We start from the raw sequence: 27,342 nt of genomic DNA, 5'->3' as shown, positions 1-27,342 counted from the left end.
GGTAAAAGCGACTATTATTTAACATGACGGTTACTGATAGAGGCACTTGTTCCCATCGGTTTTGTTGATGTCAGCTATAAACAGGAAATGTAAAAGCTACAAGAACATCACTCACTGTAGCAGCTGCTTTGAGACTCCACTTTATGAAATATGTCGCGTTTTAAGCACAAGTACAAATGGACATAGAGAGCCTGCTGGATGCCGCATTCTAAACAGGAAGTAAACATGGCTGCGTATTGGTTACATCAAGGTTTGGTTCCAACTTCTATTGAAAATACTGGAGTCTTATCTTTCTCACTGCTGCTGTGAGGCCCGTCCTTCTGTCCTCAAAATGTTCGTTCTAAACCGCTCATCATCAGGGGTGTAGTGGTCGTGGTGAAAACTACATAGGCTCATGATATCTGCAGTACTGTTCTATAGTGACCTGAGACATGAGGGACCAGGACTGAACCAGGACTGAACCACGACTGAACCAGAACTAAACCAGGACTAAACCAAGACTGAACCAAGACTGAACCAGGAGGACTAAACCAGGACTAGGGAGGACTAAACAAGGACTAAACCAGGACTAAAATAGGACTAAAATAGGACTAAACCAGGTCTAAACCAGGACTGAACCAGGACTAAATCAGAACTGAACTAGGATGGGTGACAGCTCAGGCTCGGAGTTTTCTCTCTTGCTCTCAAGTCCAAGATTAGTCCTGGTTTAGACCTGTTTTAGTCCTGTTTTAGTCCTGGTTTATTCCTGGTTTAATTCTATTTTAGTTCCGTTTTAGTCCTGTTTTAGTCCTGGTTTAGTCCTTGTGTAGTCCTTGTGTAGTCCTGGTTTAACCCTGGTTTAGACCTGGTTTTGTCCTGGTTTAGTCCTGGTTCAGTCCTGGTTTTGTTCTGTTTTAGTCCTGGTTTATTCCTGGTTTAATTCTATTTTAGTTCCGTTTTAGTCCTGTTTTAGTCCTAGTGTAGTCCTGGTTTAACCCTGGTTTAGTCCTGTTTTAGTCCTGGTTTAGTCCTATTGTAGTCCTGGTTTAACCCTGGTTTAGACCTGATTTAGTCCTGTTTTAGTCCTGATTTAGTCCTCTTTTAGGCCTGTTTTAAATCTGTTTTAGTCCTGGTTTAGACCTGGTTTAGTCCTGGTTTAGTCCCGGTTTAGTCCTGGTTTAGTCCTGTTTTAATTCTGTTTTAGTCCCATTTTAGTCCCATTTTAGTCCCGTTTTAGTCCTGTTTTAGTCCTGGTTTAGTCCTGTTTTAGTCCTGGTTTAGTCCCAGTGTAGTCCTGGTTTAACCCTGGTTTAGACCTGGTTTAGTTCTGGTTTAGTCTTGGTTCGGAACTGGTTTAGTCCTGGTTCAGTCCTGGTTCATGTGTTGTAGTTTATGATTTATGTTCTGTAGGTGATTATAAATGGCATTAATGTTAATAACATGATTCCACATCATTTTGAGTAAAAAAAAAAAAAAAAAAAAACACACAAAAAACACAAAAAACACATCAAATATTACTGATTTTTAGTGCCCTAGTGCCTTTAGGTTATGTTTTTTTAAATTTTATTTTATCCCCGCTTAAAAAAATCCCCACTACACCATTATGTTCATTATGTTCCTTGTGTTTTTATTTAGCTGTTTCTTAGTCGATCATGAAATAAAACCAATCGTGTGCCTTCGTTCCCCAAGGTCTAACGTTGGCAATTACAGCTATAGAGACAGTGACAGATAATATAGATTTTTTAGGACACCTATTGTGCATCATTTCTAAGTGAAAGCCAGCAGTGTGGGGGGAAGGTGTGAGTACCTTCAACTACTTCTCTCTTTTACTGGCTCCTTGGTTGCGATGAATCACCACTCGGAATTCCAAACAGGGAACTCTGTGGACAGCTATAACAGCTATAGCCTTGATTGGATTCAATTGGCTGGAAGCAGTAAGATTCCTAAGTCCACTCCATTTCTATAAACAGTGTATGGTTTCGAGGGAAGGTTGAGATTCTTTAATTATTAGTCTATCCACATCTCTAAAGCTCAAAATGCTCTGTTCTGCTTTGTGATGTCTTTTTAAATATTTTTATTATTTGTTTATTTATTTTATTCATATAGTATAAAAAGACATCAACAGTGTAACAACATCAAACATACAAGAAATTAATGAAAAGGAGCAGAAAGAAGATCAATCTTATGTTATCTGCCCCCCTTTTCCTTTTTCCAGACAAAACATCAACACCGATAGTTACTAAATATTTCAAATAAGTTAATCTCTATTCACATTACGCCACAAACCAGGAAGACATTTGGAAAGATGCGATTACAACTTCCAACGGGCTCTGTTCGAGGAAGTAAGTCTGACAAAATCTAGGATCTAGGGAAGTTGTAATCGCATCTTTCCAAACGTCTTCCTGGTTTGTGACGTGAATTAAGTGTGAATAGAGCCAATTATCCAAATGATTCTAGTGGAGCTGTATGGAGCACTTCCTGTATTACCTCATGACATCACAAGATAGAACAGGGTGTTTTCCGTTTGAGAGAAGAAAACAGCCTAAACATGTGTGTTAAATATTAGGGATGTAACAATAACCGTAATATCGTGATATTGTATCATCAAAGTTCTCACAATAATATAATGGACCATCACAATATATCGAATTACAAGTCTCTTTGCTTAAATTAAGAGTTATGGTGCAGTAATAGCTAAAAAAAAAAAAAAGACAGAGGGAACTACATAGACCATGATCCTTTGCTCCATTTCAGTGTAGACTACACTTAGACTTAGTTCTTTGGATTAAGTCTTGTCAAGACATTTTAAAAGGAAAAAGTAGCATATTAAATAAAAATATTGCAATAAATATCGTACTGTGAGATGTATGTTGTGAAAATATCGTACCGAGAGATTTGGATATTGTTACATCCCTAATCGTGAGCCTCCCCACCATATCGTGAGCTTTCCCATGATATCGCAATAAATATCATACCGTGAGGTTTATACTGTGACGATATTGTATCTTGAGATTTGGATATCGTTACATCCCTAGTAATTACGCTTGAATGAAACAAAACACAACTCCAGTTACATTTGTGATGAGGAAACAACATTATAATAACAACATACGCGCTGTTTTAGATGTAACCAGCTCCTCAAATGAAACACAAACTATTTTAATATAAAACTAAATGTCAACGTTTGAGGAAAGGTTACCTCATCACGGTGAAAATATTCCGTATCTGGAGCTGTCCTGACATGGGCTCTGTGATTGTGTAAGAGGCCGGTGCGACCCTGCGCAGTTTGAGTTTTCTTAAGTGCTTTTCTGTGTGCTGTAATATTCATGCAGGATGTGATGTGACGTGACGGTGAGGGCAGAGTCTGTAGTTTATCTCAAGAGACAGAGAGGATTTTAAACAGTATGTATAAACTCAGCTACAAGTCGCAACTGTCACATGCTTTTTGGCCCTTACCTCCTCCTGTAGTAAGTGAAAAATTATTGTATAGTTGTTGTGAAAGGAACTCATAGTCTGTATAAAAAAGTGGACTAAGGGAGAGTGACGTCACCCACAGCGTTCGGCTCCAGTCAAATGAAGCCCACAAGGCTCGTAAAGTTGATTTACAGATAAAATAGAGAAATAAAAACCTGAAGATCATGTAGGGTGGGTTAATATGAACATTTTAAGATCAAAATGAGGAGTCTTAACAGCAGCAGTTACAGAAAGAGGGGTGAGGTTTTTTCAATACGAAGTGAATTAGTGCCAGAGTCAATGGATCAGGAAGCATGCCCATGCTCACTTCCTATTTGGAATGTGGCAGCTCGCAGGTTAGATATCATTTACAGTCTATGAAGAGAATATACCAACAAAAAGACGTGTTTGGGCAGAACGTTTGGGCAAACTTTTGCAACAATGTTCACACAGGTTGAGAAAAGTTTTAAACTTTCCTACCCATTAATGCTTACTACATTTTTCAAAAACAAAACACTCTGTATTTCTGCTAAAACAGGCCCACCCGTGAAGTTTATTTAGGTTTCTTTGGGTGCTTTATTTTGGTTTCCATTTAAACCACAATTCTGTTCTGTGACAGCTTTGTGCAGTGTGGTTTTTAACAACAAATGGCAAATAAACTAACCTAATCTGATACTGTTCCTTGTTGGCGTACTGAAAAGAAATAACTGTCTATGCCTAAACTGTATATTTACTCAAAACTCATATGTACAGTTATGGCTAAAATGATTATTGTTTATTTCTGGTGACTCTAACTCTGACATGTCAAACTCAGGCCCGGGGGCCAAATCTGGGCCGGCTATAGAGACATTATTTATTTAAAATTTTGGCTCACAATAAAATATCGTCACAGTATGAACCTAACTGTATTGCGATATTTTGTGGAGGCTAATATGCTACTTTTTCCTCCTAAAATGCCTTGACAAGATTTAATCCAAAGAACTAAGACTTAAAAGTGCTTAGAACTGTTATTTTTTCTTGCAGTCCACACTGAAATGGAGCAAAGGATCATGGTCTATGTAGTTCCCTCTGTCTTTTTTAGCTACTGCTGCACCATAACTCTTAATTTAAGCAAAGAGACTTGTAATTTGATACATTGTGATGGGTGAATGGATATTATTGTGAAAACTTTGACGATACTATATCACGATATTTCGGTTATTGTTACATCCCTATTTGTTATTATTTTATATTATGCTTGTTCTGGATTCAGTGTTTAAGCAAAACTGTTATTAAACATTTATTTTAATAAGAAAAGGTTCAACATTATATACTATATCTCGAAAGAAGAGAAAACACGCAGATGTTATTGAAAATTTTCAATAAATATTTAGTTTGGCCCATGACCAGTTTTTAATTGTAGCCCTCTGTGAATTTGAGTTTGACACCCCTGCTCTAACTAACTTGGTGATACTGACACTGAAGTTCAGTGTTTACATACAGGTCTACATTTTTTTGTCTATATATCTGTTTTATTATAGTATAAACCTGCCAGTAAATGTCTTGATAAAAGATTGTTATTTTTTTTTTAAAGTGCAGAAATAACATGAAAGATTGTACTGAAAATGTATTTAGCTCTTTTTCAGCTTTTTTTCTTTTTCGTTTTTTCTTCTCTTCTTTTTTGTCCCAAACAAAAACAATGATATTTTCGATATACCTCCCACTTTCTTGTACTCAGATGTATTGTTTCAGCGCTCTGAGAGGGGAAAAGGTCAGTCCTGAGGAGCGATGCCTTACTGCGCTCCATCTGTATGTATGTTGTTCCTCCAGGCGCCACCGGGGGCTTTTTGTTGGGCATAATGGTTCATTTAGCTTCATTAGTGTAACCCATTAAGACTTAACCACCTCAGCGTGCATTATGGGCGTGATAGACGGCATCGCCAAGCTTGGTAAACATACGGAGAGAGAAAGAGAGAGATAATGAAAAGAGAATAATGAAAAGAAAAGAGACAGCAGAGTAGAGTACCCGAGCTGGAGCGATGCGTCACTTTAGAGCACAAGTGGAATGGAGGAGTGATGTTCTGTGTTGTTACGGCAAATGGCTAATGGAAAATACAATGGCATAACAAGATGTGTAGCAATGAAATAGGCCAAGGCAGCCTTCCTTTGGTAACAATAGCGTCTTGACTGTTACGGTTAAGCAGAGAGGGACCCAAAAATGGACAACAGACCAGGTAAAAATAAAAGGTGAATTTATTTTACAAAATGGAGGCAGGGCTGGCGCAGGCTGGAGGCAGGCTGGAGCAGGGCTGGAGCAGGGCTGAGCAGGCTGGAGGCAGGACTGGAGGCAGGACTGGAGGCAGGACTGGAGCAGGGCTGGAGCAGGGCTGGAGCAGGGCTGGAGCAGGGCTTGGAGCAGGACTGGAGACGGCAGGGAACACTGGTGAGCAGAGAACGCGGGTAAGTGAAAACGTCGAAGCGAAAAGGTAGAATTACAAAAACTCGGAATGAGGAGCCAGGAGGTTCACCGTGTGTAGGTAGCTAACAATCTGGCAGAGTCTCACAGGTGAGCAGGTCTGAAGTAGATGGCTCTTGATTGCTTGCAGGTGCGACGAATCAGGACCAGGAGACTCCGCCCACACACACACACAGGGAGGGGAGCACCAGCCATGACAGTACCCCCCCCTAACGGACGTCTCCAGACGTCTTACCAGGCTTGTCTGGGAAAGCCCTGTAGAAGTCCCGGAGGAGGGACTTATCCAGGATGTTGCTGCGGGGAATCCAGGAGCGCTCCTCTGGACCGTATCCCTCCCAGTCGACCAGGTATTGAAACCCCTCCCACGACGCCGAACATCCAGAATCCGACTCACTGTGAAGGCCGGGTAACCATCAATGACCCGGGTGGGAGGAGGGGGATCGGCCGGAGGGCTGAGAGGGCAGGACGACACCGGCTTGAGGAGAGACACGTGAAACGATGGATGGATCTTCAGAGAGGAAGGCAAGTTGAGACGCACAACAGCAGGATTTATCACCCTTTCAATGACATACGGACCAATAAAACTTGGGTGCCAGTTTCTTAGACTCTACTTGTAGAGGGAGGTCACGGGTAGACAGCCAAACCTTTTGTCCAGGCTGGTAGGGAGGGGATTGCTTGCGATGTCTATCTGCAAATCTCTGATTGCGAGTAGCTGTGCGCTGCAGTGCAACTCGAGCAGCTCTCCAGACATGTTGACAGCGTCTTAAGTGAGCCTGGACTGATGGAACCGCCACATCCTCCTCTTGATCTGGGAACAGAGGTGGTTGAAAACCCAAGGAAACCATGAATGGGGTCATACCTGTGGCAGAGGATACTAGAGAATTGTGAGCGTATTCGATCCACGGCAAAATATGTGCTCCATGTGGCTGGGTTACGGGCAGTGATGCAGCGCAGGGCAGTTTCAAGGTCTTGATTGGCCCGCTCAGTCTGACCATTAGACTGAGGGTGGTACCCTGACGAGAGACTGGAGGAAGTTCCCAGGGCTTGACAAAATGCCCTCCATACCTGAGACGTAAATTGTGGTCCTCTGTCGGAAACAATATCATAGTAGGGATGCCGTGGAGCCTGTACACATGAAGGACCAAAAGATTAGCGGTTTCAGTGGAAGATGGCAATTTGGGGAGGGGCACAAAATGTACAGCTTTAGAGAAACGGTCCACTATAGTGAGAATAACTGAATTACCATCAGAGTTTGGGAGTCCAGTGACAAAGTCAATAGCAATGTGGGACCAAGGCCTGCGGGGAATAGGTAAGGGGTTGAGGAGACCAGAGGGAGCTTGATGATTTGATTTGTTACGGGCACAAGTAGTACAGGCAGCGATAAAAGACTGCGTGTCCTTCCTCATAGATGGCCACCAGAATCTTTGCTTCAGAAAGGCTAAGGTCCGGTGGAAACCAGGGTGACAAGTAAGTTTGGAACTATGCCCCCACTGGAGGACCTGAGCTCGCACAGACTCCGGCACAAAAAGTGAGTTAGGGGGGCAGTTACCTGGGGTAGGTTGGGTTTGTAGAGCCTCCTGGACCACTCTTTCGATCTCCCAATGAATAGACGCGACCAGGTAAGTAGATGGAGCAATCTCAGGAGAGTCATCTGGATCAACAATCTTGCATGTCTCAGGCAGGATGGGGACAGGCTGGGACTCAGGGACGTCAGGAGAGTACTGACGAGACAAGGCATCCGGTTTTATATTCCGAGAGCCAGGGCGGTAGGTTAGGATGAAGTTGAACCTTCCCAGAAACAGAGCCCACCTCGCCTGTCGAGAGTTGAGTCTCTTGGCAGAACGGAGATATGCAAGATTTTTGTGGTCAGTCCAAACAATGAAGGGATGTTCCGCACCCTCCAGCCAGTGCCTCCACTCCTGCAAGGCCAAAACCACAGCCAAAAGCTCTCTATTTCCAATGTCATAGTTCACCTCAGCAGGGGACAGACGGCGTGAGAAGAAAGCACAAGGATGAATCTTTTGATCTCTAGGGGAACGCTGGGAAAGGACAGCTCCCACCCCAGAGTCAGAGGCATCAACCTCCACGATAAATTGCTTGGAGGGGTCAGGATGAGACAGGACAGGAGCAGAGGTGAACAGAGACTTAAGATTAGCAAATGCATCTTGCGCCTCACTGGACCACTTAAAGGGGGTGAGGGTAGAGGTGAGACGGGTCAGCGGGGCTGCCTTTCTGCTGTAGTCCTTAATGAATCGCCTGTAAAAATTGGCAAACCCCAGAAACGCTGCAGTTGTTTCCTGGTTTCAGGTTGGGGCCACTCTGCCACGGCTTTCACCTTTTCTGGATCAGCCTTTATCTGCCCCTGTTGGATAACAAAGCCCAGGAAGTTAACTGTTGCTGCATGAAACTCGCACTTCTCCGCTTTCACAAAAAGCTTATTCTCTAGGAGGCGTTGCAGCACGAGCCTGACATGCTGCACATGTTCCTTGAGATCCCTGGAAAAAATGAGAATATCATCCAAATAAACGAAAACAAACTTATTCAACATATCCCGAAGTACATCATTAACGAGGGCTTGGAAAACTGCTGGAGCGTTAGTAAGACCAAAAGGCATCACAAGGTATTCAAAATGTCCAAGAGGGGTATTAAATGCGGTCTTCCATTCATCACCCTGTCGGATGCGTACAAGGTGATAGGCATTTCTTAAGTCCAGTTTCGTAAAAATAGTGGCTTGATGAAGGGGTTCGAAGGCTGAATCAATGAGTGGAAGTGGGTATTTATTTTTAATAGTAATGTCATTTAACCCTCTATAGTCTATACAGGGCCTCAAAGTCTTGTCCTTCTTGCCCACAAAGAAAAACCCAGCACCTACTGGTGACGAAGAGGGACGTATCAACCCTGCAGCTAAAGAGTCTTTAATATAAACCTCCATAGCCTCCCTCTCAGGACCGGAAAGTTTATATAAGCGATGGATGGTAAAGGGGCACCAGGAAGGAGATCAATAATAGCACAATCATAGGGACGGTGTGGAGGTAGGGAAAGTGCTCTCTGTTTATTGAACACCTCACCCAGATTGTGATATTCAGGGGGCACAGCAGACAGATCAGGAGGACTGGGGGGGAGAGAAGAGACTAGTCTGCTGGGGGTGATGGCTGATTGGAGACAGTTTATAATGGCAGAAAGTGCTCCAGCCGGCAATGTTGTTCTTAGCCCAGTCAATATGAGGATTGTGTGTAGTTTTAGCCAGGGGAGTCCAAAACTATAGGGCGTGAGGTGAAGAAATAACCAAAAACTGAATAACTTCCCTGTGGTTACCAGACAAAACCAGTGTTAAATTAACAGTCTTGTGAGTGATCCTTGCCAGCCTCTCACCGTTCAAAGCATTAACATCCCTGGGGGGTTCTATGGGATCCAAAGGAATATTAGCTTGAGATACAAAGTTAGAGTCAATGAAATTGCAGTCTGCTCCTGAGTCAACGAGTGCAAGGAGGGGGATAGACTCGTTTGACCAGCACAGAGTAGATTGGAGCTGCAGTCTATGTGGAGAGGCAACCGGGAGAGTAGTAGTTTGGCTCACCAGAACCTCTCCATTTACTGGTGAGCCATCTCTTTTGGTCGCTGAGGGCAGGAACTGATGTAGTGACCAGCCCGTCCGCAGTAAATACACAGTCCAGACTGCTGACGGCGCTGGCGTTCTGCAGGTGTTAACCGAGCCCGCCCCAGCTGCATAGGCTCCTCTCCCGTAGAGCACTCAGGGGAACTGGAATGCACAGGGAAACTGTTAGATGGGGCATCTGAGACAGAGGAAGTAACCCGAGATAAAGTGAGGGTACGAGGTGAGGATTGTCGTGATTTCTCCTTTTGTCTCTCTCTAAGTCTATTGTCAAGACGGGTGGCAAGGGAAATGAGTTCTTCGAGAGTGTTAGTCTCATCACGTGCAGCCAGTTCATCCTTTACTCGATCACTCAACCCCCTCATAAAAACACCTTGTAATGCCGTATCGTCCCAACCACTCTCAACTGCTAGAATGCGAAAATCTATGGCGTATTGGGCAACAGATGATGAGCCTTGATTGAGTGAGAGGAGGCGTCTTGCTGCCTCCTTGCCTTTAAGTGGGTGGTCAAATATTTTCCTCATCTCAGCGGTGAAATTAACGTATGACTGGCATAAGGTGGAGTCTGATTCCCAAACAGCAGTGGCCCATTGTGCAGCTCTACCAGTGAGTAGACTTATTAGAAATGAGATACGAGACTTATCTGTATGGTAGGTGTGGGGTTGCTGATCAAACACTAGGGAGCACTGGAGGAGGAATTGACCACAGGACCCAAGATCACCGGAGTAGCGCTCTGGAGTTGGAATGTGTGGCTCACGAGCGGAAGAGACGGGAGGCTGGACTGGAGAGGGAGCAGGTGGCTGAGGTTGACCAACAGGTGGTGATGGTAGCACAGGTGAGAACTGAGCAGCGAGCTGATTAAGTTGCGTGGAAAGTTGAGTTACATTCACGGACAATTCACAGAGTCTTTCAGTCACTTGATTAAGGATCCGTTCATGTTGGCCCACTCTGACCCCCTGTGTGGCCAGAGCCTGAAGAACAGGGTCTTGGTCCTGGTCCGATGGGTCCATTTGGCCAGATTGTTCTGTTACGGTTAAGCAGAGGAGGGACCCAAAAATGGACAACAGACCAGGTAAAAATAAAAGGTGAATTTATTTTACAAAATGGAGGCAGGGCTGGCGCAGGGCTGGAGGCAGGGCTGGAGCAGGGCTGGAGCAGGGCTGGAGCAGGGCTGGAGCAGGGCTGGAGGCAGGACTGGAGCAGGGCTGGAGCAGGGCAGGAGCAGGGCTGGAGCAGGGCTGGAGCAGGGCTTGGAGCAGGACTGGAGACGGCAGGGAACACTGGTGAGCAGAGAACGCGGGTAAGTGAAAACGTCGAAGCGAAAAGGTAGAATTACAAAAACTCGGAATGAGGAGCCAGGAGGTTCACCGTGTGTAGGTAGCTAACAATCTGGCAGAGTCTCACAGGTGAGCAGGTCTGAAGTAGATGGCTCTTGATTGCTTGCAGGTGCGACGAATCAGGACCAGGAGACTCCGCCCACACACACACACAGGGAGGGGAGCACCAGCCATGACATTGACGACTCAAGGGTTACACGGGCAATAGCGCTGAGGCCTGCACTCCAGTATACTGATGTCCAGTCCTTTAAATAACACATATTAAAGGCGTAATATGTAACTTTTTGGTTGTTCCTGTGGAGATGTCATTTCTCTTTTTGTAATATTCCACAGTATTAAGACTAGTGTTGTAGTTAAGACCACACTAATCAAGACCAAGACCAGGACAAGACCAGGACTTTTAAAGGTCAAGACTGAGACAAGACCGAGGCCACAGCCCATCAAGACCAAATCCAGACCATCTTTGTCATTTTCTACATTTATTTGTATTTTACAGTTATTTTGGCAAATATATATCAATGTTTTTATAAATCTATCTCTATTTTATCTGATTAATGTTCGTTTAGGGTTAAAATAAGTCAAGCAAACTGTACTGCACCCCTTTTTTTAGACCTTCTCCCAAACTTTGAGAACCTCTTCTTTAAGAAAACTTCCATTGGCACTTTACAGAGAACTGAAGAAAGTGAAGAAAGTGTGTAGAATTTTTAAACCTTTTTTTTTTTTTTTCAAGTTCCTAACTGGAGTTACATTCTCTTAATGGTTTTGCAGTGGGATTTACCAGCCTCTTCTCATTTACCAAACGCACGTTGTGTCAAACACAGATGCCTTTGTGCACTTTTATTGGCAAACTTCAGCCACGTGTCGTGTTAAGAAGTTTATTGCCGACAGCAGCGGCCGTAATGAAATATAATCGCACTCGACATGTGTCAGATCAGGTCTAAGACAAGACTTAGTCCAAGTGCCTTCAAGACCGAGACAAGACTGAGTCCAAAAGCGCTCAAAGTCCGAGACGAGACCAAGACCGTAAAAAGCAGTCTCGAGGCCAGTCTCAAGACCAAGACCGGTCTCGAGTACTACAACACTAATTAAAACGTTAAACAGCTCAACCTTACATTTATTCAATTACCGGTGGTTTTACAGTTTAAAAATACCTAGAAAAACAGGCGGTTTTGGGAGATTAATGAATCAAGTGTGAATTAAGCAAAACGGCCCGTGTTCTATTAGTTTTTTTGAATTTCAATTAGGAACGAAAATCAATAAAATGGGAAAACAGTTTGTTATTTCAGTATTCTGTGCCAAACAAAAAAAAAACAACATCTTCATCGTGTCTATTTCAGTTTTGCAATTTTGATATTTTATTCTCTTTTAGCAGCAGATCTTCCAGGGTATATAAACCAGAGAGAATAAAATATCAAAATTGAAATAGGCACTGATGTTATTTGAAATAAACTTGAAATTAAATATGGGAAATAGAGGTCAAAATCTTTTTTTGTTGTTGTTGTTTTTTGACACTAAAGCGGAATAATAAAATGACAAACTATTTTCTGATCTCATTGTTTTTCATTCTTAATTGAAATTCAAAAGAACGAATGGTACATGGACCCAAAATAAACTTTCAGGTATGTATTTGATAAAAAAAAAAAAAAAAAAAAAAAAAGCCCATGTGGAAAAGTACACAAAAATACACTACTACTAAAACTGTTTTCAATTTATTTCATCAGTATTAAAAAGCCCTTGTCCTTGTATTATCCTTGTATTATCCTCTTCAAAATGAGTGACTGCACAGAGACCACTGCAGAGCCTTTGAAAGTCTGTGGAGATGTCTCGGGGTCAAAGGTCATGAGCAGACACTTTGATTCTTTATCTGGAACCAAACTCCGACAGAGCCGAGCTGACCTCCGCCATGTCCTCCAGTCCTGACCCGACACAACCTTTAAAGAAACCAAGGCCACAGATGCCCTTATACATCAGTCTGAGCCTGTACACTATGTGCTCTTATGACTGTATTGTTTGGTATCTGCTCTGGGGCACTGTCAAGTTAGGATGATGGCGAGAAACTGTACTGCTTTTACCCGCTACTTTGAACATATGTCCTTTTTAGAACCATTAAATCCTGTCAAGTAATGTATGTTAGATCAAAGGGCCCTTATTACACTATTTTCTGATTTATGTTACTGTATAATGTTATTTTCTCATCAAAAACATATCTGAATTGTTTTTGTTTTTTGTTTCATTCACACATGTTTAACACAAACTCTCAAACTGAAAACACTCCAGCTTTTGATGTCATGTGGTAAAACAGGAAGTGCTCCACTATGTTTTTAAAGGGCCTATCTCATGCAAAATCAGCTTTTCAGAGCTTGCTACCTTCTAAGAGTGATGTGTGGGCCTTGTATCTGTTGCCAAAGTGTTTTTTAGATTGATTTGCTGTTTGTTTGTTTTTTGACAATTTGTAGCGTATTTCTGCCACCCTCCCACATGACAACGAACTAAAGCTGCTACAACGATGATGTGGCCAGCTACACCTATGACGCATTTGACGTAGCAGAAAGCTCTTTGCACCCGCCTCCCTCCCCCGCTCCACCACTGCCTTCATCCCACATCAGCTGACAATTCCCACATGAACACCTAAACAAAAGCGACAGCATAAGATCACTGTTCTACACTGCAGTGTACACAATATAATAAGTTTATCTACGACCGTTTTTTAATACTTTACCAATCAGTAATGTTCAGTTGATGTTGATGCGGTGCTTGAGCTTCGTGCACCTCAAAGTCCTCGTCCAATTCTGGGTCCAACACATGCGGCTGAACGCACTGTATCGCCATGATGAATAAAAGTTTATTCCTACCACTATCAGGGTGCACTGTGTCTGTCTCCCCCTCCCTCCCTGAGATGGGCGGAGGAAGGGCGGCTCACTCAGAGCCTACGTCACGTTTGGAGGGCGGAGCCTGTGCTTTCTCAGGACGGGCGGGGGGATGAGCGATAGTCGGCCTTTCATAGTTCCTGGTCTGTGACCGCCTCCAAGAAATCAGTAAGATTTCATAACTATTGTGTAATGGATGTTCCAAAATCCAAATTGTGCTTGTTTATGTGCAGAAGATACAATGTGAAAAGAGTTATTTTGCATGAGATGGGCCCTTTAAAGCTATACACCATCACTAGAATCATTTGGACAATTAGCTGTTGTAGCGGGTGGTGCGGTGGTGCGGCTTTGTAGTTTACTTAAGTCGTGCTGGGACACCCGAGTAAATCCACTCGTGTATAGGGTGCTCTGGATTGCTTCGCGTGCAGTCATTTTTTGAAGAGTTGGAGGCTTATGAGCGCACCCTATAGTGCGGAAAATACAGTTATGTGAATTTTCTGGTTGGCGGTATTTGCTTTGTCTGGAATGTTCCACAGTGTGGTATTAAACTCATGCATTTATTTTGTTAAAACCTGATCTCCATAAAGACAAGCAGGAGGACGATATTTCACCAGAAAAACTAGATAGTGCACCTTTAACTTTCAACAATAAAAACTATGTGTCCCTACAAATCTTTCAGACCTGTACTGTATGATTATTGTGTGGAAAATGTTTGTTAATATTATGTCTGAAATCATAAAAGAGTTCGAAGGCTTGGCCCAGGGCTGTTAACATTACAACCTTAATTTACTGTGAAGGTGAACAATCTGCCTTTGGAGCAAGGACAACATATTTTTTAATCCAACAGCTCAGTGATTTACGGTGTCTTTATGAGCCAATATAACTTTGGTTCAACAGTGCACTGCATTTTGCAATCTATTATCACAATCATTTTAGCAGCATAAGAACAAATAAATGAGTGATCCTATTTCTATACATCGACACAGGATTCTTTATTCAAATTGTGGGTCATTTTACAATTCCAAATGCGATTTTTACATTCATTTTAAGATGTTTTGCAAAATTGTAGTCAATATGCTAATTTGCCATGTAATTTACAATTTCAATTGGCCAAATGGGAATTCTGTTCAAAATATTAAACAACATTGCTCTGACAATTAACTAAATGTGAAATAATTTGATAATTTGCCAAATATTAAATACAAATACTAAAATACTGACCATAATTTAAACTGGAAATCACAAATAAATAAAACTAGAAATAAAGTATTCAAAGTAATAGCAATTATATATAAATATAGTCTTTTTATAATATACAACTCGCTGGTAATGCCCTCCATAACCTTCTGTATTGAGATTTGGGGCAATACATATAAGCCTAATACAAATGCAATCTTTACCTCGCAAAAAAGGCAACAAGAGCAATCACATTATCAACTTATAATGAACCAACCAGTTCATTATTTATAAAACCTTCAAACTCTGAAATGTTATGATTTAGTCAACCTTTACACTTTGGAAATCATGTTCAAAGTAAATAACAATCTCTTGTCAAAATCATAACAGAATATGTTCAAAATAGCTACCGAAATAGCTGATATGAGCTCAGAGGTGCAGCCAAGTTTATTAAAAAGAAAATCAGAACAAATATTATGGAATTTTTTGCCTGTTAAAGGGGTGGAGCTCTGGAACAAATGTACAGAGGACCTAAAAGTGTGCAACATTCTGTTCCATTTTATAAAGAAGTTAAATGTTTACTCAGGGCAGACAGAGGACATCTTGATACTTAGTTTGTGCTGTAGTAATTTGTTGTACTGTTACTGATTTCAATCCAATCCACTTTATTTATATAAAACATTTCACAAACAATCAGTTTCCAAAGTGCTGCACAAATACATAATAATAACAACAATAATATGATAAAATAAACGCCCAGATTTAATCATACTAATCTTAAAATAATAAAACCAGTAAAATAAAATAAGAGCAAAATCATAGAATAGCAATAAATAAATAAAGCCAATAAAAGACATTAAAAATAAATAAAATAAATAAAAGACACAGAGGACCACACAACTCACGCAGAGTAAAAAAAACAGAGAATAAAAGTGGGTCTTAACACAATTTGTTTCCTTTTGCTGTATTTATATGAACTGGTGTCAAGGTGACGCTCTGATAAAGGAATAAAGTGTAGGCATAATAACCTCAAGTTTCAGCCTACACCTTTTCAGTCTGTGTATGTTAAATAAGACAGTCTGTGGAACAATGTCAGAATATACCTGTGACCGAAATAAAAATTAATCAAAAATCAAACTTAATGTTTGGAATTGACAACTGCAAAATTCATTGTCAATTGAAGTACCGTCTTTTTTGGACTATAAGTCGCACTTTTTTTCATGGTTTGGGTGGTCATGTGACTTATACTCCAGCGTGATATATATATATGAAAATTTTCACACCAAGAGCCGTGAGAATCTCGTGTGCCAGTATCTGCTGCCCCTATTACCACTGTCACATCGCTCTTTTCTGTACGTCTCCTGCGGAAAAAAGCTTTTGTCCTTCTGCAAGAAGTGAAATATTCAGTCGAAAATGGTAATCAAGCAGCAGAAAGAAAGTTGTGAGGGACTGGCAAAAAGCGGGGATGGAGAACACAGTTTTCATGGTAACCGGGAGGGTGCACCATGCAACTTTACTGGAAGTCACTGGATGGATCTACAAAGCCTGGACTTCAGTAACAAAACCATCCTGTTGGGATTCAGAAAGGCTGGAATAATTCTAACTGAAACTGATACTGAGTCTGACAACAGCTACGCAGTTTACCGCTGGAGGCCGTGGAATTGAAATAGATCTATAATAATTATAGTTCTATGAAAGTTACTCAGAGGTGACACTGAGGATGAAGAATTCAATGGATTTAGAGATTTGAGTGAGATGGAGAGTATGGTAAACTTGTTCTGTTCTGTTGTTTATGCTATAGTTATCTGAAGAACTGTTCATATGTTACATTGACATACCAGACGCCTATTCAGTCTGTTACTATAACTTGTCTTTGATGAAATGTCGGTTCCTGGTCTCTCATTTTATAGCATACATTTTCCCCAAAAAGTGTGACTTATATATGTTTATTTCTTCTTCATTACGCATTTTTTGGCTGGTGTGACTTATACTCCGAAGCAATTTATAGTCTGAAAAATACGGTAGTTGAAAATGTGCTTCCATACATGTGCATTAAAGTATAACAAACAAATGGTCAATGCAATAAAAGACAAACCTAAAAAAAAAAAAATTATTTACTTGCATTTTGTTCACTGAGCAATGTACCCTCCTCATGTACTCTTCAGATAACAATAATAGCACTTCATTACTAAATCAATATCCCCCGAGCTCATGCTTTTGAGTTTGAGAAGTGGTGATATGGAGGATATGTGGAGAGTCCATGCAGACTACAGAGCACGACTGTATTCTCTTCCATAAAAAGGGATCTTATCCGCAGACTGTCACGCTCCATAACACCAGAGCTGCTCTGAGATCATCTGCTATATCGATGCACATGCAGAAAATACAGGCACAATCTCGCTGGACCATCCCACTAAGGTAATACAGCATGGTCTTTATCTGATACCTGTGTGTAAGTACATGCTCCCTGTCTCCAACTTATACTTTATACTTTACACTTTACATAACATCATCTACAACAGAAGACCAGATTGTGGTACGGTTTCCAAGATAAGTTTAAAATCATATCTGTGTGTAGAGATTGGTTTTATGAACTACAGATGTGATGAAGAAAAGATAGAAAGACAGAAAGATAATCCGTGTATTGTTCATTTGTTTTTCAAAATAAAACCAAAAATAAGAAAACAAAAAAACAAAACAGTTTTCTTTATTATTTGTCTCCAAAACCAAAATGAACAAACAGATAATGATTAGGTTTTTTTGTTTGTTTTGTTTTGTTTTGGGGTTGTTGTTTTTTTTCAGTTTTTACGTTTCCCATTTCTGTGACTTAAACTGCGAGACCGGGACTGAGACCAGGACTGAGACCAGGACTGAGGCCGGGACCAGATCAGGACCAGACCAGGACTGAGATGGGTACCAGTCCAGAACCAGACCAGGACTGAGACCAGGACCAGACCAAGGCTGAGACCAGGACCAGACCAGGGCTGAGACCAGGACCAGACCAGGACTGAGACCAGGATTGAGACTGGGACCAGACCGGGACTGGGACCAGGACCAGACCAGGACCTGACCAGGACCAGACCAGGACTGAGACCAGGACTGAGACTGGGACCAGACTAGGACTGAGATCAGGACCAGACCAGGACTGAAACCAGGACTGAGACTGGGGCCAGACCAGGACTGAAACCAGGACTGAGACTGGGGCCAGACCAGGACTGAGACCAGGACCAGACCAGGACCAGGACCAGGACTGAAACCAGGACTGAGACTGGGACCAGACCAGGACTGAAAATGGTTTAGTCCTGGTTTAGTCCTGTTTCAGTCCTGACTCAGTCCTGGTTCAGTCTGGCATTGCAGTTTAAGTCACAAAAACGGGAAACAGCCGTTATCCTTTTTTTTTTTTCCATTATTAATTTAAACACAAAATTGAAAACTGAAAAAACAAATCGTTATATCTATTTTTTCATTTTGGTTTTGGAGACAAATAAAAAAAGAAAGAAAACTGTTGTTCTTTGTTTTCTTATTTTTGGTTTTATTTTGAAAATCTAATGATACACGGATTAAAGATTTTTAGAAATTTGTATTTGATATCTGTAAGGTCTTGAAGTTTATGGAGTAACATTATGTGTTTATCTGGTGTAATAAATGAGGACAAATATAGATCAGTTTGGTTCTTGAGCTCATCTTAAACGCACAGAGAAGCCCAACCTCTATTCACATTTCTCTATACCAAGCAGCAGAGTTTAATTCTTTGTTCTTTTTTTTTTTTTTTGTCTCTGTAACATTATTGAACTCTGGGTGTACAGCGGCGAGTCTGTGGGTGGTGATAGGGAGTAGATGAAAACAGAAATTATCCGAGCACTTAAGCCTTAATTAAAGGACAATGCAGGATTATTCTAACAAGCATAAATCAAGCTAAATACAACTTTGAGTACACTTATGATGAGGTATAACCATTATAACATTGTTGAAAGCTTATAAAAGATAATTTTGTATTTAAAGTCAAATGAAAGAGAGAGCAGAGTTGGTGAGTTAACAGAACACAGACTGAAACATTCAAACTCTTAAACATCAGTGGCAGAGGTGGGACCAAGTCGTTGTTTTGCAAGTCTCAAGTAAGTCTCAAGTCTTTGACCTCAAGACCGAGTCAAGTCCCAAGTCAAAGACAGGCAAGTCTAAGTCGAGTCTCAAGCCACTGGGCCATAAGTAAAATGTCAAGTCCAAGTCATCTGTTTTGAGCTTCAAGTCATTTCAAATCTTTAAACCAAAGTATAGTAATATAGCTCAGATTTTTGCAATTTATATGAATTTCAAACTAAATTGTATTTAAAACATCAGGAATATTTAGATAAGAGTTGTAGAAATGCACATTTTTCCTTTTTAAATATGTTGACAAGAGTGCGAATTATTACGGTCAAAACAGAAAGAGTTAAGATTTAAGAGTGCTTAATCTTAATTTAATAACAGTTAATTTGTTAACTAGTCTTTTCAAGTCACAGCGTTCAAGCCCAAGTCTAGTCCCAAGTCATTGACCTTCAAGTCCAAGTCGAATCCCAAATCTTTGTCTACTTTATCAGGTCAAGTCTCAAGTCCTAAAAATAGTGACTCAAGTCTGACCCAAGTCCAAGTCACAACTGCAAGTCCCCACCTCTGATCATTGGAACAAGCAGGTCTACTTCAAATACATGGATGTGTTTGTAAGAGCTTATAGAGCACACAAAATGCACAAGTAAACTGCTTTGGATAAACAAGGCCCATCTCTATGACTCTTCATTTGAGCTGTGAGACCATTTTAGTCAGTGGTGTAGTGGGGATTTTTTTAAGTGGGTCTATGCAATTTGTGACTGAACCAGGAGGGCTAAACCAGGACTAAACCAGGATTAAACCAGGACTGAACAAGAACTGAACCAGGATTAAACCAGGTCTAAACCAGGTCTAAACCAGGTCTAAACCTCTAAACTCCCACTTGGACCACGGATATGAAGTCAGGTTCGAGCTTGAAGCATATTATTTTGTTTCGCGTGTCAGACTCAGAGAGTAGCGTGTAGCCTCACCACAACACTGACTACCAGACCCATAGGCAGTGATATGGATGCAGTAAGGTATTGCAGTAATACAAGGGACTGAAACTGTCATTTAAGCCATCAAAGCATCCAAACACAATGAAAACAGTTCATATTTATGCATCACAGTCAGGACTAAACAAGGACTAATCTTGGAAAGAGAGAGAGAGATAACCCAGAGCCAGTGTCCGCAAAGCACGATCTGGCGATGTGGGGCGTGGGGCTCTGTGCCGGTCCTTTCGCCTGTGGTCACCCGGCGGTCTACGTGGGTGCACCTCCGCGCCTGTCCCGACACTCATTCCTGTTTAGTTCTGGTTTAGACCTGATTTACACCTGTTTTAGTCCTGGTTCAGTTCTGGTTTAATCCTGGTTTAGTCCTGGTGCAGTTTTGGTTAAGACCTGGTCCCTCATATCTCAGGTCACTATGGGACAGTACTGGAGATATCATGAGCCTATGCAGTTGTTTTCACCATTGCCAGTAGCTCCGGTTTGGTAGTTATTTTACATGTGCCACGCCCACTAACCCCTGATTTTAGTGCTCTTACTTTTGAAGAAAATACCTAAAGATGTTTCAGGGTGCGATAAGAAAAAACACAGTGTCATCACGATGTCTTTTTTACAGTGACACGGTGATACAAAATGTGATCAAATGTGACTATTTGAGATGTCTGTTAAGGTCTGTGATAACATCTGTCAGGGCATGAGTGGCCTTGTGTGGGACTGAACACAGAGCTCCTTGACACCTCTCCAGCACAGACAGGTTTTATATTAACACTCAGACAGAGGTAAGAGCGCAGAGGACAGCCACAGCCTTCACTTCAGACTATAGACAGATCAATAACTACACAGAGGAATGCAGCGTTTCTCTGAGATTAGATGGTGGCAAACCTTGGTGTATGTGTTTAGTGTAGTATATATTTAAATTTATTGTATTATATTGTATTTAGGGGTGTAACGATATCCAAGTCTCACTATATGATTTCGTCACGTATGAACCTCACAGTACGATATTTATTGTGAAAGTTCATGATATGGTGGGGAGGCTCACAATTAGGGATGTACTAAAAAATAGTCTTACCCACACCATAAAGCACTCAAAGAAAATCTGTTATTACGCCAGACTGTCGATGTGAATGTCCGTGTCGATAGAATAATGTTTGAAATAAAACTAACCTTGCACCGCATGAATCGTCAAATGTTGAGGGACTATTTTCTCAGGAGGAGCGGTGAGATAGGACAGAGGTAGGGGTGTAACGATATTCTAGTCTCACGATATTTATTGCGATATCGTGGGAAAGTTCATGATATGGTGGGGAGGCTCACGATTAGGGATGTAACAATATCCAAATCCAAACCAAAACATTTTCACAATATACATCTCACAGTACGATATTTATTGAGATATTTTGTCTTGATTTTCCTCTTAAAGTGCTTTGACAAGACTGAATCCAAAGAACTAAGACTTAAAAGTGCTTAGAACTGTTATTTCTTCTTGTAGTTTACGCTGAAATGGAGCAAAGGATCATGGTCTATGTAGTTCCCTTTGTCTTTTTTTAGCTTTTGCTGCACCATAACTTTTAATTTAAGCAAAGAGGCTTGTGACAACTTTCACAATACAATATCATGATATTTCGGTTATTGTTACATCTGTAATTGTACTGTGGAGCAAATTGGCAAAAAAAGGGAAACTCTAGGTTAATAAAAAAGTGCAAATATGTAAATGTTGAGCTGTATGACAGACTTATCTACCTCCATGGAGACAAGCGGGCGAAGTGACAATACCAGACCAAGTTACGGGTAAGACACCAAGGACAGTAAGAATACAAGGCAAGGCAAGGCAAGGCAAGGCAAGTTTATTTGTATAGCACAATTCGTACACAAAGTAATTCAAAGTGCTTTACAGAATAAGAAATACATTTAAAATCATAATAAAAACAAATCAAAACATAAATAATCATGAAGATTAAAATTAAAAAAGAGAGACATAAATTGGAGAGAAGAGTGCAGAATGAAAACCTTTCAGTTATATGCACAGTAAACAGAAATGTTTTGAGTCTGGATTTAAACAGCGTCAAGAAGAGGCCTGTCTCACATGTTCAGGAAGACTGTTCCAGGTTTTAGAATACATGTCTCTAAGTGTATTTTTAACCATACAAAACAAATCAAAAGAAGACAAGAAAGGGTAAGTCTGACGGCACAACGTGGAGCATTCCAAAGCAAAGCAGCAACATCTCCATGGAGACAAGCACGTGTGTGTGTGCCTTCACCTTCACCTGGAAACAGATTATTATCTCCATTCCCTTCAGTGATGTATGGTCTGGGCTCTGAGCATAGTGCGGACAATGAACTTTAATAATTACAGGTTTAGAAGGGCAAACTGACCATCACGAACCAGAACTTTTATTTCCTGAGCATATTTTCCCTCTGCTCAGGTGATGTCAACACAGAAGTAAAAATAGTTACTCTTTAATTGTGTATGGATAAAAAAAGATCTCATCCACTGTCACTAGGGAAAGGCAGGTTTTGTGCCATTCTCCAGCTGGTCCTTAACAAAAAGAAGTCGACCTAAACATGGGTCAAATGAAGAACGAACGTCACAGGGACATACTGTGCAGTTTAATCAAATGTATAATTAAACTCAGCAGTTATCAGACAAACCAACAAGACCTGTGATATTATATAATCAGTGGCAGAAGAAACACTCAATTTTGTTACTTTTTTTGTTACTTGTAACTAAAAGTACAGATACCGGAGCAAAAAAAAACTCAAGTAAAAGTAAAAGTATCACATGAAAAAAATTACTTAAGAAAAAGTATTAGTTTAGTACGTGTTTAAAAACTGAAAGAGTATAAAGTTAAAGGATTTAGCACAGATTTTGAGATCTAATAAAGCTTCATATGTAGTGACTTTGATACAAGTTTGTGCTGAACAAAAAACAATTGAATCCATAGTCCTAGCTGTTTTTATTGGAATATTTTTTTAATAATAATAAAAATAATAATAGTAATACATTTTATTTATTATACGCCTTTCTGGTTACTCAAGGTTGCCTTTTGTTTGCTCAGAATACAAACATGTTACAAATAAAGCCCTCAGGCTTTGCAGCAGGTCTGACACAATAATAAAAATACTTTTACTTTTCAGTCCTGTTAAACAATGTAGTACAGTAGAAAGTACAGATATCTGCTCTCTAATGTAGTGAAGTAAAAGTAAAAAGTATCTACTTTAACATATACTTAAAAGGGATGTAACGATATCCAAATCTCACTGTAAGATATTATCACGATATGCATTTCACGGTACGATATTTATTGTAGTATTTTGGAGAGGCTGATATAATTGTAGATAGGACACTTTTTTGCTTTTAAAATACCTTGACAAGATTTTGGTGTGAATTATTACTGTCAGAATCTCAAGAATTCAAGTAAAAAACATATTTCTTCATGTTGCTTGTACTGAAATGAATCATGGGATATGTAGTTCCCGATGTTTATAAGCTGTTGCTACTGTAAAACCATGCATTTAAGCAAAGGAACTTGTGATTTGATATATTGTGACAGCCTATGATATTATTGTGAGACTTTTGATGATACGATATCAAGATATTTTGGCTATTGTTACATCGCTAGTACTTAAGTAATGTAACAATACCTAAGATGTGTACTAGTAGAGTACTTTAATACTTTTACTTCATCACATTCCACAAGTGATTATAATGCAAGTGACATCAATAGCATCTGTTGACAAGTGTGCAGAACGAAGACCCAAAGCCTGTGGAGTGGATGTGGAGAGCTCTCAACCCTCAGCCAACAGCTCCAATACATTTCCCATAGGCTCTCATGCCCCCATTGAAACACCGGTTCGTTATTATGTATGAAATAATGGCTAATTTTGCATCAGGATTTGACAATGCAATACTTTCCACTGTTTTTCACTCTGAAGGTAGTCCATTTGGCACGAAGTGGGCGGTTTACATTAGAACATTTGAGGCTAATCACTATATTCAATGGTGTTTAAATTAGCGTGACCACGAGCAAGCCTTTGTATAATGATAATGTCATGATCTCATGGTGAGTGAATGCAGTGAAGCTCAAAACAGGCACTATTTGGCCTCAGGAGGACAAACTAGATCCAATAGCTTGTGAATTTTGTTATGCGTTACAAAAAGTATTGTATGGATATTTTTAACTTTTAGCATAAAATCTGTAGCATAAATTTTTGGCAAGGTTTGTTTTGATGTGGACAAACCAAATGCATCATTGATCAGCTGTTAAGCCTATCTAAGCTCTTGGCTGGAGAGGCAAGCAGCACCGCACGTGTACTGGAGTTGTTGCTGATTGATGAAATGAGTTCCTGATTCGTAGTTCCTGCCCAGTTATTTGCCCTGCATGTTGTCTTATTTATCATGCTTTCCTTTCTTGGAATACTGTCATTGTTTAATAGGGTTAGGCATTATAAGTACTTTTTACTTCAGCCTAAAACCTTTCGGTCATGATCTATGGCACAGTTTCCCCCAACTTGGGGGTCACCTTGTCACAGTCTACATGTAGGTTTGCAATACACAGTTCTCCGCGGGTGGTGGGCCCACATGAGGACGGCCCCACATCGCTCCTTCAGGCTGAGCCCGGCTGGGCCCAATGGGGGAAGGCCCAGCCACCAGGCGCTTGCTGGCGAGCACCCATCCCAGGCCTGGCTCCAGGGTGAGGCCCCGGTGACCCCAATCCGGGCGACGTAACTGGCCTTGCTGGTATACTCATCATAAGGGGCTTCTGAACCCTTCTTCATCTGACCCGTCCCCTCAGACCTGTTTTACTTTGGGTGACCCTACCAGGGACATGAAGCCCCCGACAACATAGCTCCCGGGATCATTCGGGCACTCAAACCCCTCCACGACGATAAGGTGACGGTTCAAGGAGGGGGCGCCTGATCTAATGTTTTTAATAGTTTCAAACTGGGGTAATACTAAATGTTCAGAGAAACATGATCACTCAGTCAACAGTAAAATGTTCAATAATGGTCAAATCCACATTTATTTTGTGATTTACAAATAATGTCTATTGACTTGGGTCGTGAAGGTTTGTGACTTTTAAAATATGGGTCCCCAGAAAAAAAGTTTGAGAACCACTATCTATGGGGTTGTAGTCTATGTTTCGTTTTGTTTTGTAGTGCTGCTTAATGACCGAATAAACTACTACTACCACTGTGGAGAATGTGGCCATGAAAAAATCTATATCAGTTGATTGTTTACTATAAACTTGTAAGAGAGCTGTGAAGTCACTTTTGGTGCAGTTACCTCTTTGCACTAAAGTGTTCAAGTAAAGCTCTATGTGTATTCTTTATTCTTTAGGCAGCAGTTCCACCAAAACTGCATATTGGCCTTTGATATCAATCTATCTCTAATTCTTACATTCTCGATTTGTAATGTATATTTTATGAAGAGTGCTTTCAAATGGTATTGAGCACTTTTCTAAATCTTATTGCCATTTACTCATTATAAAGTACACTATGTCGAGTAAAATAACTGGCATTCCACAGAAACCCTTGTATAACCATTTTTCAGGTGTCAAGCAGGTGTTTCCTCTTGAGCCTTGAGATGCTTTGTCATCCTCTACAGCCTGTACATTATTGTGTTCACTAAGGAAAGGGCATAAATCTCCTGTCAACTCCTACACACATGTTCTGTTTAAGTAGAGAAGAATAGCAAGCAGCAGGCTGTCAGTCAAAATCATAATATATTTTGGTGCATTTTCAATACTTACAATATTGTTTCAGCTCTAGTTGCCCGTGTAAATTAATGTTTGGTTACAATGACCACGCAGACTTCAAACTTTAAGTCACAAAATCATAATATTATTGTTTCTTTTGAGACAACCTATTCAAATTTGTGGTGTCCCTCAAGGCTCAGTTCTTGTGCTCATGTTCTTCTCTCAAATTCTTTCTGATTAAAAATGATTCTAAATTGATTTCACATATAAACACAAACCTATTTTTTAACATAATAAGATAAAGCTGTTTTCCATATTTCCAAAGCTATTGTTCCATCTTAGTGCATCCTATGAACTTAAAAAATACTTGGAAGCAAATCAATGTCAATCTGAAATGAAGTCATATTCGTATATGTATTTCTGTATAAAGCTTTTTTTACATATCAGATTTTTTTTACTATAAGTCGCACTTTTTCATGGTTTGGGTGGTCCTGCGACTTATACTCCGGTGTGACTTTAACACTGACAGCTGCGAGATGGTGCTGTAGGCTTGTGTGTCAGTATCTGCTGCTTCTTTTATTTATGTACCACTGTCACTTCGCACAATTGCGCATGTCTCCTGCAGAAAAAACATTGTCCTGCTACAGGTAGTGAAATTTGCAGCCAAAAACGGTATGTGAGCAGCAGAAAGAAAGTTTGGGATGGAGAACACAGTTTCACAGCAACCAGGTGGGTGCACCATCCAACTTTCCTGGAAGTCATTGGATGGATTGACAAACTCTGGACTACAGTGACAGCTGAAACCATCCTGTTGGGATTCAGAAAAGCCTGGAACTGATGCTGAGTCTGACAGCAGCTACGCAGAAGAGGAAATGGAGCTCCTTTTACTTTCAGAGGTCGCGGAGTTGCCATGGATCTATAATAATTTATTATAGTTCTATGGGAGTTGCTCAGAAGTGACACTGAGGATGAAGAATTCAATGGATTTTGTGATTTTAGTGATTTGGAGTGAGATGGAGAGTTTGGTAAACTTTTTATGTTCTGTTGTTTATGCTATAATTATCTGAAGAACTGTTCATATGTAACATTAACAGCCTGTTGTTCTCTGTTCTATTGTTATTACTGTAACTTGCTTTTCGAGATAAAAATGTCAGTTTCTGGTCTCTGATTTTATGAAAATAAATTTCCCCCAAAAAGTGCGACTTACAGACTGGTGCGACTTATATATGTTTTTTTCTTCTTCATTATGCATTTTTTTGGCTGGTGCAACTTCTCTAATCCTGAGCAACATATAGTCAATATGGTACTATCGAAACTAAAACTGATCCAAATTTTACATTGTGCAGGACCCTGGTAAGACTTACTTTAAGACAACATGGAACCGTAACCATTCAGTAGTTAATTCACTTTGACAAGAAAAATATACATATCTTTATTAACACTCACAGTCACTTGGTCAAACAGTGGCGTATTTTGGGAAAGCGCTCAGGTGCGGATAACATTACAGACTCATTTCGTCTCCATACACTGAGCTCCTCCAGAGAGTTTCCCAATCAAAGACCGCAAGTGCACTGAGCTAATAACATTAGCGCTGGGTGTCCGCAGAGGAGTTTCCTGCTCTGACGGCGACAGGTCCTGGGCAGTGGAGAGGGTCACATAGTGCGTAGGATAATTGAGTTAGCATGCGGCGAGTG

At 40.7% G+C, this 27,342-nt stretch overlaps 1 protein-coding gene across 1 annotated transcript in view; it reads left to right on the top strand.

The window, feature by feature from the left end:
• The first annotated feature begins 24,531 nt into the window (after nt 1–24,531).
• The window catches only part of LOC129409896 (metal transporter CNNM4-like), a 39,049-nt gene continuing 36,238 nt past the window's right edge, over nt 24,532–27,342 (top strand). The window contains exon 1 of the mRNA XM_055156819.1: nt 24,532–24,643. Coding sequence (XP_055012794.1) covers nt 24,532–24,643 — 112 coding nt within the window. The remainder of the gene's footprint in view (nt 24,644–27,342) is intronic.

This window comes from Boleophthalmus pectinirostris, unplaced genomic scaffold (genome assembly GCF_026225935.1).
Source record: "Boleophthalmus pectinirostris isolate CB_2022bp ecotype Guang Dong unplaced genomic scaffold, ASM2622593v1 HiC_scaffold_20, whole genome shotgun sequence".
NCBI classification, from domain to species: domain Eukaryota; kingdom Metazoa; phylum Chordata; class Actinopteri; order Gobiiformes; family Gobiidae; genus Boleophthalmus; species Boleophthalmus pectinirostris.
Note: the sequence above shows the minus strand (reverse complement) of the source record. Positions and strands in the feature narration are given on the sequence as shown.